This window comes from Ixodes scapularis, unplaced genomic scaffold (genome assembly GCF_016920785.2).
Source record: "Ixodes scapularis isolate PalLabHiFi unplaced genomic scaffold, ASM1692078v2 PGA_scaffold4__175_contigs__length_147842914, whole genome shotgun sequence".
In the NCBI taxonomy this organism is placed as follows: Eukaryota; Metazoa; Arthropoda; class Arachnida; order Ixodida; family Ixodidae; genus Ixodes; species Ixodes scapularis.
In genome coordinates, this window is record NW_024609879.1 from 16,353,201 (window position 1) to 16,371,082 (window position 17,882).

At 45.7% G+C, this 17,882-nt stretch overlaps 2 protein-coding genes across 2 annotated transcripts; both read right to left on the reverse strand.

Moving 5' to 3' along the window:
- Positions 1 to 282: 282 nt before the first annotated feature.
- On the reverse strand, positions 283 to 3,208 carry LOC121837720. Its single transcript, XM_042293507.1, has 6 exons — positions 3,191 to 3,208; positions 2,558 to 2,928; positions 1,928 to 2,134; positions 1,188 to 1,661; positions 884 to 1,059; positions 283 to 795 (listed from the first exon to the last, which is right to left on the reverse strand). Exons 1-4 carry the CDS (start codon positions 3,206 to 3,208, stop codon positions 1,202 to 1,204), a joined length of 1,056 nt encoding a protein of 351 aa, XP_042149441.1. The 3' UTR covers positions 283 to 795; positions 884 to 1,059; positions 1,188 to 1,201.
- A 3,745-nt stretch (positions 3,209 to 6,953) lies between these two features.
- On the reverse strand, positions 6,954 to 17,509 carry LOC8040936 (juvenile hormone acid O-methyltransferase). The gene is made up of 3 exons (XM_029979134.4): positions 16,955 to 17,509; positions 13,481 to 13,637; positions 6,954 to 7,120 (listed from the first exon to the last, which is right to left on the reverse strand). The coding sequence occupies exons 1-3, from the start codon at positions 17,507 to 17,509 to the stop codon at positions 6,954 to 6,956; spliced, it is 879 nt and encodes a 292-aa protein (XP_029834994.2).
- Positions 17,510 to 17,882: the final 373 nt, after the last annotated feature.

Consider the following 17,882-nt stretch of genomic DNA (forward strand, 5'->3'; position numbering starts at 1 on the left):
CGGCAGGCAATATACAGTCTTGTACACGTTACTCGAAAAACGTTATCGATTACAATTACAATTACTCTTGGTTTAAAAGTATTCAATTAGATTACTAGATTACTTTCCAGAAAAAGTAATTGGGCATATTACTTGAAAAAGTTATCGTTACCTTTCCGATTACTTTTTCGTTACTTTTCCGAGTGCTCACGAAGCTTCGCACCGTGAGCACTCGGAACAATGAGAAACGGAATAAAAATCAGCTACTTTGAGGCACATCATATGAAGACAAAGGCACGTGTATATTAGGAAGACGTTTATTTCATTTTAGATGCCACAGACACTTCTTATGTCTTGTTTAATTTAAGCAGAAGCTGGCGCTCGAAGTTGCAGTCGCTCATTTTCCCGCGTTTTCGGGTCAGGATGTCCGCTGCTACGCTAAACACCCTCTCCACAGGCGCGCTAGATGGCAGGGCAGTGTTAAACCTAATGAACACTTTTTGTAGGCGGGGGTACTCCTTCAGCATTTCCGTCGAACTGTCCGAAGAGCTGAGGTAGCGTGAGACTTCCCCACTGTCCCGGGTCGATCTTGGCGCCGAAAAAGCGAAGAAATCGTCAACAGGGGAACCTCCGCAGTCAGCGGGAGGTTCCTGTCCGCCGGTGGGCGATCCTCCGTAGCATGGGCGGTTCAGCTCGTCCGTTAGCAGCTGAGCTAGCTCCTGCCGCTTGGCTTCGCCAAGAACCCAGCCGACTTTAAACCGGGGGAGCGCAATGGCTGCTAGCAACAGCTCCCGGTCGTTGATCAGGGGACCAAACCTGTAAATAGAAAGTATCGCATCTGATAGGTTAACACAGTTCCGTCCCGCAAAAAGTGGAAGCAGATTATGCTTCTTCAGAAACTTACCGGTTCTGGATTCCATCAAGCAGAGCATTCACAAGCGGCGCGGAGAAAGCTAGGCCCGCCTGGAGAAGATGGCTGAGCCGCTGCTGGAGTACCGTGATCGTTGGCAGCAGGTACCCCATGAACATGTGTTCTTCTCTTTGAACCACGTCAATCGCACAGGCGAGGGGCTTCATGACCTGCAAATGCAATAGAGGGGAAGGTTAACAGTATGGATGTTTTGTTTACGGTATTGATACGCAGATCCCTCGTCATAAATTCAACTTCCTTTTGTGAAACGTAGAAATAACAGATATGGCACTCTCACCTTACAGTACTCTTCTATGAAGAGTAGGTCACGTGGACGCTGGAAGGGAGGAACTTGTAAGGACTGCATAACCCGTCGAAGTCTTTGCCCTCAGCATCCAACTTGTGCACGCACTCTAGCGCATCGTAGAGAGAGTTCCACCGCGTTGCTACGGGCCTTATTAATGCCTTCCCACAGAAGCGTCGGATGGTCTCGGCAGCAACCGCCGACTGTCCCTGCTTATTCCACAAGGCGCGGCATGTCCGCAAAACGGAGCGAAAAGGTCTCGAGAAGATTTCGTGACGCTCCGCTGCTCCGGTGTCGGTCGTAGCCACCAAATTTAGGGTGTGCGCAGCACATCTATAGTGAGAGGGGAGTCGGGCCTCTCCTTGGTCCACGTTTTCAAGCAGGGGTGCTACCTCCACGAACTCCAGGCCTTCATCGTCCTGCTCCGAAGGCTCTAGGTCGTCAGGCTGAACAGGCTCGCCAAACACCCTGTGTTATAAATGAAGAAAATAATAGTTACCCAAAAGAACAACCTGCGTTTACTTTTTGAACGTTTGAACCACGACAACAAGCGGATACACTTTGCTGGTGGAATTTGAACGCTATATTGGATTCACAAAGTGGGTCTGCTTGTTGTCATGATCAGGTATATGCGTGGAATTGTTCTGATGTGCTAAGCAAGCGCTTTTGCAATTCTATCATTAATTTTGATCAATAAATAACAGGCCGCTATTACTGTATGCGGCAAATATTACCTGAAGGCTTTTACAAAATTGGATCCATTGTCGGTCACAACCTTGGTGACTTTTCCTTGAAGGCCGTACTCCTTGAAAACCTCCAGAAGAAGGTCTGCAATCTTGTCGTGCGTGACGCTGCCCGTCATTCTTTGGCAGATCAGTACTGCAGAGTTCCTCTTCAGGGAAGCCGACTCGAGCCAAGAAACTGTCGCTGCCAGATAGCACCTGCGAAAAAAACAAATATTTTGTATAAACTGTACTGCGAAAACAAGAACCCGCCAGCTTAATTGCCAGTAGACAATACTGGTATTGTCTGAACATTAAGGTCATATTATGTCTCTTAAACTAGTTACGTATTTTAGCAGTATCAGCGCTTTTATATCTCTGAATTTAATAAAAAAAAAAAGTTTCCGCGACAACTCATCTTCTTGGTATTTTTTTTTAAAGTGAAAATAATTGAATTGAATTGAATTTATTCCAGCCGCACTGTGCCGAGGACGCCGGACAAAAAGCTTCCATGAGGAGACTTTTATATTTAAATACAGAGACCAGCAAATACAAACCCACGCATATAACTTTGAAACGAACATTCTGGATATGCGACAAGAACGTACAAGGAATACACGATGTTATCTTAAAGAGGCTTACCGTCGGAACAATGTCCAGCAGTCGGCGGTCACAGTGACGTAAGGAACCTCGTCGAAAGCTTCCCGCAGGCTTGTGTTCATCTCTTCGTACCGATCGTCGATTCTCGCCATCAGCATTCTCCGTGTTGGTACCGTGTTTTCAGGGGCCAAGGTATCCACAAGTTTAACGAAACTGGGAGCCTCGACGACAGGGAAAGGTTGAAGGGAATCTACAACAAAATTCACAATCAGGCTGTCCAGCTGCTTTTGAGGCACCCGCCCGCTTGCAAAGTTGAGGGTAAGTTGTTTCGGCGTGGACGTCGAAGCAGCTTCAGACAGCTTCCGTTTCCGCGAAGAGTTTCCAAAGTCAGCCAGATTCCCGGGGTGTAGACTCTAAAAGAACGATTGTGATTAATAAATAAATTAAAAAAAACAAAACAAAAAAAAACACACACACATACTGCGGACATGCACGGCTAATAAAACATACCTTTACGTGCTTTCGCAGGTTCGAGTTCGTCACCATGGAACAAGACAGGAGCTTTTCTTTAGGCTTACAAAGTAAACACTGAAATGTGAGGTTGCCATCACCTCGCTTTTCCTTCAGCACAAACAAGCTTGCCAGCTGCGGCCACGGAGACGCGGCGTCACCGACCTCCCTACCATGAGCCATCTCTGTATAAAACACGACTGAAACATCGTGTTTTATAGCCGTAAAATTTCTAAGTTCCGAGCTATTCACCCGGGAACGCCTTCATCCCTCCTTGGTTGTAACAGAAGCGCTGGACTACTCATAATCTCGATCCACCCTTTCCGGATTCCCGTATTCAGGCTTTTTGGGTGTAATAATGCATGGGCGTGGTAGAGCGAGCTCGAATATTTCATGAAGTGCGTGCTAAGGACGCTAGATCCTGTTAGTTCCACTGAGCTACGGTGACCTATATCATAGCCTCCTCTATACGGAGAAAGCCTGGCACATCGACGACGGAGCCATAGAGCGCGCGGCCGCAGGAAAAAGGAGAGGAGGAGCGCGCCGAACGGTGACCAGTATGGTAGCGCAGAGCAGAAAGGGCAGACCTAGACAGCGAGCGCTTGGGTCATGAGCGGCCGCTCCCCGAACCACGCTTGTTTTTGTGTTTTCGTCACCGTCGTTTTCGTGCTCCGGGAGAAACGGGCGCGGCGATTCGAAAGGGCGCAGGGAGAAACGGGAAAGGGTGGACGTTGAGTTTCTCCTCTCCACGATAGCGACAAGAAAAGAGAGAAAAAAAAAAAGATTGTTTCTGCGTTTGGCCGCTTGCTCTTTTGTGGCACTAGCGGACAAGGTTCTCTCAGCTCCCGTTTCTCCGCCCCTCCTTTCCCATTTACGGCGGCCGTCTTTTCACGCGACGCGCCAGGCTTTCTCCAGCTCCGGAGATATCGCTTTTGCGCTCTTTGTGGCTTATTGCTCTAAGTTAGTACAAATAAGCAGCTTCTCCCCTTTTCTTCCGTGTGGAGCCTTTTCTTTCCTAGAGTTTCCCAATAAGATAATGATCCGGCAGCGGCTGTCACTTCTGCCAAAGGATATGAATTCTTAGAGCTCACATTTATAGTCACACCTTAGCATTTACATTACATGGCTTTGGTTATCTTGGAGGCAGAAGAGTGTAGAGGTGCTTTGACCAGGATTTAGAGTTCTTTTTTTTAATATATAAGAGGGGTGGACTGTATGAAGAGTTAATGGAGACAAACATTCTACATTAACCATCGAACTTCGCACTGAAAGGCTTTTGTCGAGAATCCGAACCTGACAGACCGAGTCGAAATCCAAGTTCCAACAAACCACACTGCGAACTGTCCAAACAAAGAGCATGACCTCCTTTCGTAGAGCTCGACAACAATGCCTTTATTTTCTCGGATTCCAAAAGCTTAGAAGCTGATAAAGTGGAGACGTCTCGTGTCTCGAGTCGTGACTAGGTTGGCCGAGGGGAGGGGGGGGGGGGGGGGGGGGTTAGGAAAGAAGTAATGATTACAAGTAATTCCATTACTTTCAAAAGTAATCAAATTACTCTTGTGATTACTACAAAACAAAAGTAATCAAATGAATACAAAATTACTTCAAAAAGTAATCAATTACAAGTAATTTGATTACTTGTAATGAGTACCGTACAAGTCTGGCAATAGATGACTGCAAAATGAAACGCCAGGATCGCTTTTGAAGAGACGTTTCTGAAACAAATAGGGAAGTTATAATTTATAATAATAAATAGTTTTATTCAATAAGTTTAAATCAAATAGAAATCATATGTGTATATTATTTAAACGATCTTACCAAACAACTGCATTTGTTTTTACTAGTCTTTTTGAGAACGAAAAATGAATTCTCCATTCCCCCAAATGCTGAAAATAGCGTAGAAGAAAGATTCACTATAAATATAATTATATCGTAAGATGCAGAATAATTGAAAAATGTTTTCTTGTTATAAACTACGTCATAATAAAACAAAAAGAGCTATTCGCGACTTCAGCGATCTATAGGGGGCGCGCTGGTCAGGCAAAATGGCGGACGAAAGGAAATCGTTTTCGTTGGTCAGCGAGCGGACCACCAAAAATTTCTTTCACTGCAGCGTAAAATTGGTGTTCCATAGGAAAGCAAAGCGATGTTTCGACGGTAGAAAACTTCTTCTAGTCATGATGTCATGATTTCACGTGACGTCATGATGTCATGTGACGTAACGTGACGACACGTGCGATGATTACGTCACGCGACACCATGACGTCATGTAACTCTCATATGACGTCAAAGGTTTTAAGGTTCTTCCCCCCGCAATATTTTGTAGTCTTTAACCGCTAAGACAATGGTTAAGCTAATTAATAGGGCATTTAATAGCAAGACATTTTTGTACCGCATTATTAAAAAAAGCAACGTAGTTTAAATGTTCAAAATATCAATATTACTAAAGCGTAGTACTAGTAAGACGGAGAGTTTATACTGTGGAGGTGGTTAGTCGGTTGTAATAACGCAGTTTTTGCTAATTCGCGTCACTTGACGACAAATAATAACATTAAAATGTTCATAATTTTATTTTTTCATTGCTTTGAATGCTTTATAAGTTATAACCTGCCCGGATAAGCCATATACGCTATGGGACAGAGCTCCAAGTAAAATGTTGCCTGCGGTATCCAAATGCCTCCAGAATGTTGGGTAACAAATATTCAATCTGGATTGGACACTTGTAAGAACAAACATTACTCTTTCTTGGGGGTTCGTTGGCCAAGTGGGTTAGCGCACACCAGCTCGGAGTACGTTGAGCGAAAGATCGCGCTGCAGAACCCATGCAGGGATTCTGTGCTCAATCCCCATTTCCACCCGTTTCGATCTGGATGAGCATCACATTTGAGTGCGGTCGTGTATCAATATTGCCTAATGCACGTTAAAAAAAAAAAAAAAACATTTATGCTAGTGGTTGTATACACTGCATTGACTAAATTGGTCATCTATCAGCAAACTTCAGGCTGTATAAACATACACACCACACACTTTTTTTCTCTTTTTTATATGTATATTAAAGTACAGAAATAGCCCTTTGAAATTGCCTTGTGCAATGCCGTTTAATGCCGCAAAAGAAGAATTCAACACCTAGTGACACGTGAAAATAACAGTTTGTATTTTCCTATTACAATTTCACGTTGCCGTTGTTCACTGCGTTTCTGCTGTCGGTGTCACTCAGATGGTGCGAGGGCAACTGTAGGTTCCCCCGAACCCATTTAAAAGCGAATGTCATGTTGAATACACAATTAACATAAAAAATGAATATCGTCTGCAAAAAATGACAATGCTTTTTTTCTGCGCGAGAGGAGTACAAGTTAGAAAAAAGTTTTAATGGGGCGTTTTTGCGCTCCGAACCAATAGCAATGTGTTGACGGGATATCGAATGTCGTTCTCGGAATCCCCAAAATTATAAACTAAAACTTCCTATTATGGCGTTATAATATCTCCGATAACGACACTGAATAAGAATACAATAAACGCGTCAAGACGCTCTTTAATGTTTTGTGTATCGCTATCGAAATTCCGAAAAGTGATATTTAAAAATCTGTACTAGGAATTTTAAGTACATTATCCTGATACATTTTATAACAATACCCGATACAGATACAATACATACGTAAAGGTGCTGGCGAAGTATTGTGCATGGTTATCAGAGTTATGGGATTGATCTACAAAAATCCGTATTGTAAAATTAAGTCGACTTACGGCGGGTGTATGAGCCACCTCACGGAGTTATCGGCTGGCGGGACTTACCTGCATTAATCTTTATTCCAGCGGTTACTCCTGTGCTAGAATACGAAGCCACTTGTTCGGTATATGAACATAAAAATAAATATTAAGCACCCGTTACAAAAAAAACAAAAAAACTTCTTTAAAAAACTTTTTTATTTTATATTTTGCTCGCGTGAACCACGAACATGTCCGTCACAAGCTGTGGATCCCCAGCTGGTTTCTCAGTCCACATCTTGTTAATGATGTCCGCCACGTCAGTCTTGAATTGGGCCTTTGATTCCTCCGGCAGCAAGGGTAGAACGGGATCTAAAGAAAGTTCGAGTTCTGAAATAAATAGGTTATAAATGCTCGATTATGTTGAGAAAGACAGGTCAGTACAAAGTGTGCGATAGACTTGAAAAAGAGACGGGCGTCTGAGCGGCATCGCCTACCTAAGATTAGGTTTCATTTCTAACAAACGCCGTGTGATGGCACTACATGACACTAAGGGCCTGGCAAATGAGCTCGCTTTTGCGTGGGTCATAGCACCGACCATGGATAGCTACGTCGCCAAAGTCCTTGGCCCACAATCTGAAGCTGGTGAGTTCGAATCGTGCAGAAGAGACTGAAGTATTTTTTTATGATCACTTATCGTATACTTCCTAACGAATGGCCAAACTCTCTACATATACGGCTCCGTGCGACGCGACTGGCGCGCCACCGCGCGCCCGGTACCGAATATAGGCAGTGAGAACTCCAGAGAAACAAAACCGAAACCACGCCGCGTACGTTGGTACGCATTGAAGTCCGAGCGGTGCGGTTGCGCTGGATTTACAGCGTGAAGTGCTGCCTGTGCTGCGTCATTGAATGCTTCAATAGTTATGCGTCGTATCTCGTGTGGAGAAAGTTTCAGTTTTTAACCTCGCCGATATTTTGTGGGACAGCGACAACGACGACGCGAGAAATTTTGTCTCCCGATCATGTCTGCCACTGTGTCGGCACGGCTGACATGTTCTGCACTGCCGCTTTGCGCTCTGCGTTTGTTTTCGTACCAGTAACGCCTACATGTGTTAGCGCCGATGGGACGAGCTGAAATGCCACCCCACACTCGGGAGTATGCAGTGCCAATTTCGTTGGAGGAATGCCCTCCAAAGAAGTTTCGTCCCCACCGTACGCGTCGATGATATTTCCGGCCAAGTATGGCACGCAATCTGTACTTCATGAAGAAAGATTCGAAGGGTAAAAAAAGTGACAATATGAATTTAAAGAAAACAACAATGAAACTCGAAATCAGTGGAGAATCGACGTTTGAGTATGGAAGTTAATGTGGTGTGCTTTCTTTCTTGATCAGCGTCCTTTTGGATGTGGAAACGCTGACACCCCGAATTCTGTAAACAACAATTTTTTTCTTCTCGGCTTTACAACCACCTACCGTAAAGTGGTTCGAACTGGGAGTACCGTCCACTGGTCCCTTCCTACCTGTAAAGTGTGCAACTCCCACGATGAGTGGTATTATCTTGACAGCCTTTGACGGTCAAAACCAGTTCCCATTTAGTTACGCCGCCCAAACTAAATTTCCACCTGGTTTCTCTAGGCCAACTTTTTTTGGTATAATAAGTGTTGTGTAAAGTTACGGTCATGTCAAAGTACCTGTGCACCGAAAATCAGCACCTCGGACAACAGGTTATTACACAACAGCTGATTGCAAAAGCATTTGACGGCCAAACCGCGTGTTGGCCGACAGCTTTGTTCTCTCGGCTTCGGAACCACCTTTCGTAAAGTTGTTTCAATTGTAAGTACAGTTCGCTATTCCCTTCCTACCTGTAAAGTCGCCACCTCCCACGACCAGTGGTATTCTCTTGACAGCACTTTCATGGTCAAAACCGGTTCCCATTGAGTTACGCCGCCCAAACCAAATTTCCACCTGGTTTCCCTATGCCATCTCTTTTTGGTATAATGAGTGCTGTGTCATGTTACTGTCAAGTCTAAGCAACATGTGTGCCCAAATTTGCACTTTGCACAGCCCGCTATAGCACAACATTTTGGGTCCAATATTGGATATCCCGTACAGCTTTCTTTCTTTTTCGTTAGAAACGTAACTTTCACACCTGCTGTCTTAATGAAACTTGGCACACTTCGTGCACAAACTTAGTGAACATCTCACTCGAGTCCATATATCATCGTTCCAGCAGTCCTACGTTTACAGCGACGAGCGAAATACATTTTTCACTCAGAGCAATTATGGTGGTGGCCGCCTTGCTTTTCGGAAAATTGCTCCAACTCCTTTTTCGGCCGCAACTACAGAAATTACCTTTAATAACGACTCAAACTCAATATGTAAGTGGAAAACAGCTAAATGCCCTTCTGCCCCAGCACTCATGCAACGTCACCCTCAACGTATCGGCTCAAAAAGCAAAAGTTTCGTCAGTTCGCGCTTCCGCCGCCACAGCTTGGCATGTGAAAAGGCGCCGGAGGCCGCTGAACGCGCTTCACTGTCGAATGCCAGCTCCTCCGCTAGCGGCGCTGCGCGCGTCTTTCAAAGCGCCCCCCATAGTTCGATCACTGCAGCCGGCCGCTGCAGCTGGCCGTTACAGCCGGCTGCTAATTACTGGATAGAAGTGACTTTTAGTATTGCATATACCAGAGAACGCAAGTCCTGTGCGTTTGCGTTAGCATTGAGTGTTGCACACTGCGTGTGCGCGGAGCCCAAACTGCGGCCTTGGATTGGCGCATGGCAACTTCGCGCATGCGCATCGTGGAGAACTCAAAACACTAACGCGCAGCGCTCGCGTTTGCTCGTATACGCAATACTAAAACTCACTATAGCCCGACGTCCTCGGCGTGGTCGCCAGAGGTGGTTGACGCAAGCTACGCTAGCCCCGGCGCGTCGGAGATGCTCCTTTCTACAGTCCGACGCACATCGACGCAGGGACTGTGTAGCGCATGAGCATAAACGCTCTATCACTTCGACAGACAGCGCAGACATTGCTTGCAGATCACCAGAATTGCCACTGCGGGCCGCTATCGCTCGCAGGCTCCGGGACTCCGGGTGCGACTGCGCAAGTGCGGCGAGCCAGGTGAGCGCGCGTGGAGCATTCTGGTCGGGCTAGCCTGGCGCCTGGCGTGATTTATTCCGCGACGGCGCCGCCGAAGCGCACCCAGCGCACCGACCGCCGCCGGCTGCGATGGCTTCGCCGAGGCACCGGACTGTAGAGTGCCGGCTCTTGGACAACGTAACGGAACCATGGCGGGAGTGCGCGCGCGCCCCTTTACGACGGATTGTACGGAACCTTTTACAGTCGGCCGTTAGAACTAAAAGTCACAGAAGCTCATGAAAATATAGTAATAAAACATATTTTGTGCCAAAAAAAGAAAAGAATGCGACGTTTAGTCTTCTGCATTTTCGGAGGATGACGAGCGGTAAACGAGATATCCGCGAACAAGACCTTGTCTTTATACCCCGTGGGAGATAAAAAAAAAAAAAAATATCAGTGCTCCTTTACATAACCCTCTATTATTTCCACTTTAAAGGCCGACCTACAAAATCGCCTTCTGCCGGGAAGAAAACCGGTACCCAGTTTTAATCGCACCCTTTGCTCTCGCATTCTTCTCTTTACTTCCAGTATGCGAGAAAACATAGGCCGTCTCCACACCAGTACCATACATTTAGGATAAAACGCAGCCGTCACATATGCTCGTTTTAACTCCCCTCTATTTGTTTTCCTATTTGCAGGTTAAAACCTTTTTGTTATTTTTTCGTCGCTTATACCGGATACGCCCAGACTTGTACGTAATCCGTTACAAGTAACGAAATTACTTGTAATCCCTTACATTTATCAGTAATTTAGTAACGGAATAATTACATATTTTCTAGAGTAATTTTAAAATAATTCCCTTACATTTTTTACGTAACGGATCCCTTGTAATCCGTTACATTTTTTTGTCGGAACCAAGCCCCTGAATCTTTTTTGGCCCTAACAGGAAATGTCAAAAAATCCAAATAAACATTTCTACAAAAAAAAAAAAAAAAAAAGAGGGGGGGGGGGGAGGATGGCCAAGTTATTTCCGGTTTCTTTTTTTAGTTCCTTTGTTTTTTCTTAGCGATCGAAGACGGGGAGAGGGGAACACCGAGTGATTGTATGCCTCTTCGAGAAGTTCGAGGCGGTAAGTGCGCTGAAAAGGATTAACAATGTCTTTCCCGGTTATAGTGACTACGACCGGTTTCATAATGTCACCACACGAGACAACGCTCCGTCTACCCTACCCTTTTTGTGAGTCAGCTTTTTGCGAGCACTTAGAAAATGGTAATAGTTTTCCTTTCTTCTTCTTTCTGTTTTGCCCCAGCAGGACGCATCTTATCTCATGCAGATATTTTTACATATAAAACATAATGGTGGCTGACGTAGACATGATATTCTGGGCTTGAGGAGAGAGTGAAATTCGTGAGTGGGGCCATAGCCCGTGGCATCCCCGGACGTCTGTTTGGAGAACACCGGAGTAAACTGCAGTCGGTCCGTGCTCCGTGCGTTTTTGAACGGCACCAAGAAAGGTACACACGGCAAACGTGCGTTTACAGTTCCTTGTTTTAACCGACGTTCTAATTAATTGTTTGTTATGAGTGTCCTGTTTCTTCTACTACTTATATTTATATACTGGAAACTTTTTTTATTCACCAACGTCCCAAGTGGGGCTCCAACTGTTCCGAACCAAAGGAAGAATATCGAGCCAAACCTTATTTAATATTTAATTATCACCTTACTGTTACAACTATGTTTTGCTATTGATGACTTCCACAGCTTCGCAATTTAGACAATAGAGAATTTTAGTAGCTCGGTCCGATGACTCCGATAATGATATCCGATACTTCGCCGCCGTCTTTGCGCAGCCATTATATCGTTATCAGGTACTGTTATCGCGGGTATCGGAGGTATCGGAAGGATGGACTAAATCTCTCGAATATCAGGCAACGGCTGCAACGACGAAGCTTTCTTCTATCTTCGAAGTAAATAGTACTTCCCTAGCTTCGCTGAAAAAGCTCAATGCAGAAAATGAAGCATTCGTGAGGAACAATATGGCACTCCCATCCAGTGCCTCAGCTCAAAGGGTGTTCAGCGTAGCAGTCGACATATTGAGTAAGAAATACCACAAGATGTTTGACGAGACTTTCGAGAGCTTGCTGTTGCTCAAAATACTCAAGGTCATTAAATAAAACACGTTGCAACAATATTAACTTGAATAACCCTCTTCCCTTTGTTTCTTACTTGAGGACAATAATGTTAAAAGTAACGCCACGAAAGTAACAGATTACTTTTTGGGGTAACGGTCAGCTACTTTTATGAGAGGGTAATTGTAATTCTAATAAATTACAATTTAGCCTTGAGTAATTGTAAGTGTAATTCCTTACTATTTTTCAGTAACGTGTACAAGTCTGGATCATACGCCTATTTGGGGACAACTTTTTTTGGGGAGTTGAAGGTGCGGGCACGCGTTTTCATTCTGCATAGCAGAAGTGGGACCGGACATTTCATCGAACGCCGTTTCGTCGAATGCCGTTTCATCGAAGCCGTTTCATCGAATGCCGTTTCATCGAACGCCGTTTCATCGAACACCGTTTCAGCGAAACCGTTTCATCGAACGCCATTTTATCGAACGCCGTCTTATCGAACGCCAGGATGGCATTCCCGCTTCCTGAAGCTGGTCGGGGGTGCCCATCCCAGATTCTGGAAGTTTTTGACTTGCATCGCCGCAGAACATCAACTGACGGAAGACAACCTGGAGGCGATGCTGAGTTCCCAAGAGCCTCCTCGCCAGAAGGCCACAGCGTCAAGAAATGAGAAGGTCCGCCTTTTTTATGAGAACCGACAGAGCATGGCTTTGGTGGCTTTTTGCATTTGAAACGGCGAATGGCTGTTGCACGAACACATGAACCTCCGAAAGTTTTCAAATAAAATTTGAAGTGACGTACTTAATTTTGACTTCATTGAGTCTTAGAACTAAAAAAAAATAATGTTTCGTTGTAGTTTCATAAATAGCACCTCAGCTTTAACTACTGCAAGCTTCGGGCAGTAAAAAGGTATCAATAGCAAGACATGAGAGGGTAGGAGGCTCACATGGCTAAAGCTGTTGTGCCTGCGCAAAACCTAAATCGCCTTCTGCCCTCCATCAGTTGTAGTGCGCTCTTACCGGGAGTGCGACTTTTTATTTATTTGTTATAATACCCTCAAGGCCCATCGGGTAATACAGAGGGGGTGAACAGATAAGTACAATATGCGAAACAAACATAAAATCGGTACAAATATGTTCATGAGTTACTTGCATCAAAATAAGTTGTAACAGCTACAAGTTTGGACATTAAAAAACCTGACGATAAAATGGGTGAATGACACGAAAATGCACCCGAACCGTGCATAAAAGAACATCTTTCGCTCTTTTTATATAAAAGGCATTCGATGAAACGTCCGTCAGCGATTCGATGAAACGGCCTTCGATGAAACGGCGTTCGATAAAGCGTCCATTTTTTCGATGAAACGGCGTTCGACGAAACGGCGTTCGATGAAATGTCCGGGAACCTAGCAGAAGAGCTGTGCCGGCGCTCTTCTACTCTTTCCGGGAAGGCCAAGAAAAGTTTCCGAGTATATAGGAACTATCAGTCCACGGATACGCATCGAAATAAGAAACCATGCAAGACTAGTCACAAAAACCTACTGATGAATTCGTTCGGGTCGGAGCCGTGTCGGTCTTGGGATAGCACCTGGCATGTGCGCGGCTTGAGATTGGCATTCTCAAGGACCCTCAGCATGTACGAGATAAGTCCTGAGATGTCTTCCATGTCATGGCTTGGTGGAATGAAGCGCTCCAGAACCTAGAAGAAAATTAAGAAGCATTCAGTTTGGCGAATGGTTTACCACTTCTCCGAGTGCTGACGAAGGAATTCTGTCTCGAGGAATAGCAAAGGTAAGACGTAAAGTGCGCGAAGTGACTGGGCGTAGGTTGTCTTACTATAAAAGGCAACTCCATAAAATTCTATACATTTCGGGATAAATCGGAATTTCACATTAAAAAGCACTAATGAAAGGCACTACGTCATTTCCTTCGCGAAAAATGGGATATATTTTGATAACATCTTACTTCAAACATGAGCAGAAATCGAAACCGAAACTTCGGCTCCGTCGGGCAACTTTGGCCTCGAGCCGCCAAAAACATGGCTACCACGTGGAACGAGATGTCACGTGATCCTCTACGCAACGACGGGCATGATCTCAATCTGTCTAGGAGGTGTTGGCATGATCGGGGAGGGTCACCCTTGAGGCGGGCGTCTGCCTGGCGCACGTGTCGTCTGCATCGCAGTCTTTACCACGTTTAGGTGTCTGCGATATCCGATGACCTCTGCACAGCGGCGGCATCAGTCTGCGCACGTACTCTGAACGAAACTCTGAGAGACAATAATCACGAACGTCGAGACGATGACGGAGGTTGTGACGTAGAAGACGAAGGAACGACCGTACGGCTCAAAAACCGCGCACCGCAGGCGCGTTAAGCCACTCACGTGAACATCGCAGAGGGCGGGAGGAAACGTTACTGACATCACCTGTTACGCTTACCCCGAGAAGTAAAAACAAACAGAATGGGTAATGCTGATGACGTTCAGCTCAATGTGGGCTACGCCAACGCCGTAGCCTCGACTGCGTTGCTGATTGCGCCTCGAATCGCCATCTATAGAGTCTGCCGATTTCGGCAACTTGGCGCGTTTCAAAGTTTGCCGGACCGTTTAAGAAACATTTAGACAGAACTAGGTCATAATATTTGACGTGTGGCATTCCTAGGTCACGCTGAGAAGGACTGTATAGTTTTTTGTTTTCGGAAACTAAAGTAAAGCGGAGTTGTTTTTAACATCGCAGTGCTACGACAAGAGAGGACTGTGCTACAAGGATAAGCTTTCAAAACGCCAGTTTTTTTATCTGTGCGGGGAGCTGGCTTCGGAACTAAATACAGGTCGCGGAAAGCTCGAGTTATGCTGATTGTATTGGCCGTTTCTCTCGTCCCGGAAAGTAGACGTAGCCTCCTCGTTAAGCATTATTGGGCTCGATTTGCTCCAGTCTGGGCCGCCATAATGAGATGCAGACGACAGACGAACTCCGCTCCCCTGCTTTCTGCGACAAAAGTTCTTCCCGTTCTGAAGGCACACAGGTAACCACCAGCGTCCCTTCTTTTAGGGAGGAGAATATAGACCCTTTTGTATAAGACCATGCTATAACCTTGCTACTATGTATTAAGCAACTACTTGTGAAGATTTTGATTTTTTTTTTTTTAGAAATCTGTTTGTCCACAACGACATTATAGTCCGACTGCCCGATCCATTTATTTTTATAGATCTGATCTTGAAGTTTGCAATTTGTTTGCATTTGTGAATCAGTTTAGACCACTCAAAGCTAAAATGAAATTCTTTACAAAAATATCGAATCTGTGAACTGAAATATGATAATCGGAGCTAGTGGCTTACAAACGTTATGTTGTAACATTTGTGCGGAGAAGGAACTTTTCTTGTTTTGCGCGCTCTGCTAGCTCGAAAAGCAAGAATATGTTTTATCCTTAACTGTTTTTCTGTGAATAAGCAGAGGCTTCTAGTTGAACGCACCAAAAGGGTCGCGGCTGCTGTGATTGTGCCCAGAATCGTATAAAAGAGTGAAACTGCTTTGAAACTGCGCGTGTAAAGAAAAGAGGCGTGGCAGTTTTCTTTCTGTGTGCAGACGCAAACTTTTTAACAGATTAAGGGTGTAAAAGAGGTGATGAATATACACTCATGGTTACACCTCTTTAGCGCCCTATCTGAAGTAATAGTAACAGCTTTAGCGGGGGTTGTGTTAGCGACTGCATCAAATAATCGAATAACGGCATCGAATCGAGTGATGAGTATACATTTTGTTTCAACACTGACAAAACTATTGTGCGAAATATTATTCAAAACGAAGCAGTGATCTTGAGACTTTCATAATTGTCGAGAAAGCTGCCTGTGAAAATGTATCCTTCAATCGACGACTATACAATAGTGTGAAGCAGTCGACAGGTTCGTTTATGACTCTGCTCTCACTCGTGCTTCATTGCATCCGCGTGTATGGTTTCCGTGCATGGTCTCCGTGCATTTGACAACCGTATGTGGGGCCTGTTGCCCGTGAACTTGTTTTTCGCAGTATATCCGTAGGATGTTGCTTATATTGCGACTCTCACCCATGACGACAGCCTTTCAGCATTATGGTGTTGCTAAATGCCTTCAACTCTGGACGATAGACCGATCTTACGAAGCGTCGCATGCATGCGCGACGCCGCCACAACGGTAGTTCACAGGAGGCAGGTGCCAGTGCAAAAAACAGCACGTGCAACCTCGTGCTCTGCTCGCGCAGCCCGCAGCAGAGTTGTCGGGCGTGCAGAAAGTCTGCAGTTCGCACAATGCCGGCAGCGGTGGCGCAACAAAATCGGCTGGTGAAATTGGTCTATCAACATTTTAGGGCGATTGCTATTATGGAGTAGAAATCGCAGCGGATTCCGCGTGTGTTTGTGCAGGCCCGTGACTTTATATGACGTCACCCGACGTCGGTTTCACTAGGCACTGTAGCGTCCCGAAACACGTCTTCCACCAAATTTGAATAAAGAAATCTCTCCGCTATATTCAGCGAGGAAACTGTGACGTCCCATGACATCATGATCACCTGACACCAACATTACCAGAATACCTCAGTTGTGGAACTCTCGCGGAAGGGGTACCCCCCTTGCCCCCACTTCGATCACTAACTTCAGTCCGCCTCCCGTCGTTCGAAGCGCCATCTAGGTTTTTTTTTACGAACTGTGTGTTCCATAAAGTACGGTGGAACGCCATCCGGACGCTGCGCTTCGAAATATGCGTATTCCACAGAATACGCTGCAGTTACCATAGCAGCCGTCCGGCGCGTCGCACGACGGGAGGTGAGTCGTGGTGAGAGAGGGGGGTACTGCTCGTGCATGCAGCGTCTATGAGCAGTTCGGTAACTGAGCTAATCTAATAGCGTTGCCTGACACTTAGTTCCCGCTATATTTAGCCAGAAAATCCCAGCAAAGGAACCGGTATTTTTTCAGTGTCGTTTCATTAGAATAGTCCCGCTATACAAAAGCCAAGAATAGAAGAAACAATTGAGCGGGTGAACTCACTTCCTTGTACGGCTTCCACCGGTCCACCTGCATAATCCTCCTCCACACCTTGTGCAGAGTGAGGCGAGCCCCGAACAGCAGCAAGCACTCGCCTTCGTCGGTCATCAAGTCGGCCACATTGCGCAGAGCAGCGGTGAGGTCCCCCGCCCATTGCAGGGCGAAGAACGAGTAGACGCGGTCAAACTTGCCGTACTTCTCGACGAGTCCAGAGACGTCGCTTTCAATGTCATGCACCTCGTACGAAATCTGCGGATGCGCGAAGTTCTCCTTGGCGTACTCCACCATCTTTCTGGAGAGGTCCGTGGCCACGATCCTGCGGCAGGGCTGGCAGCGCGGCAGCAGGTCTTGGTGCGTGAAGTCTCCCGTCCCGCAGCCCACGTCGATGAACTGCTGGCTGGAGTTTGGTCTGCTACCGAATGACTCGTGCAGCAAATCGAGCGTTTCGATGTTGATGGCTCGCTGCAGTTTGTGTGCACTCACGTAGATCTGGGGTGCAATCGACGGTTTATTCGGGTGTTTGTCGGCAGTGCTGGCATCGGAAGAAGGAGTAGCCATGTTGCTGCGAAAATGTCACCAACTGCGAAAAAAGACAATTTTAATGGCTTCGGTTGAAACCCTTGAGATGGGACCGTAATACGGATGTATCGGTACTATTTAGTACGTAAAATGTAAATAAAAGCCTGTTTTGGCACTAAACTTATTAATTTTTTCCAGCCCTACAGCGGGAACTCTTACAAAAATGTGGCTCTAAAAACAAGGACCAATACTAGGCGCGAAGAGCACCAGAAGTATGTTTCTTGAATAGCAGGTAAACATTACATAACGATAAACAGTCGTGCCAATAAACAGTCGATGCCAAAGACGTCATCAATGACGTCACTGATGACTTCATTGGCATCGCATCGTCACTGATGACTTCATCAATGAC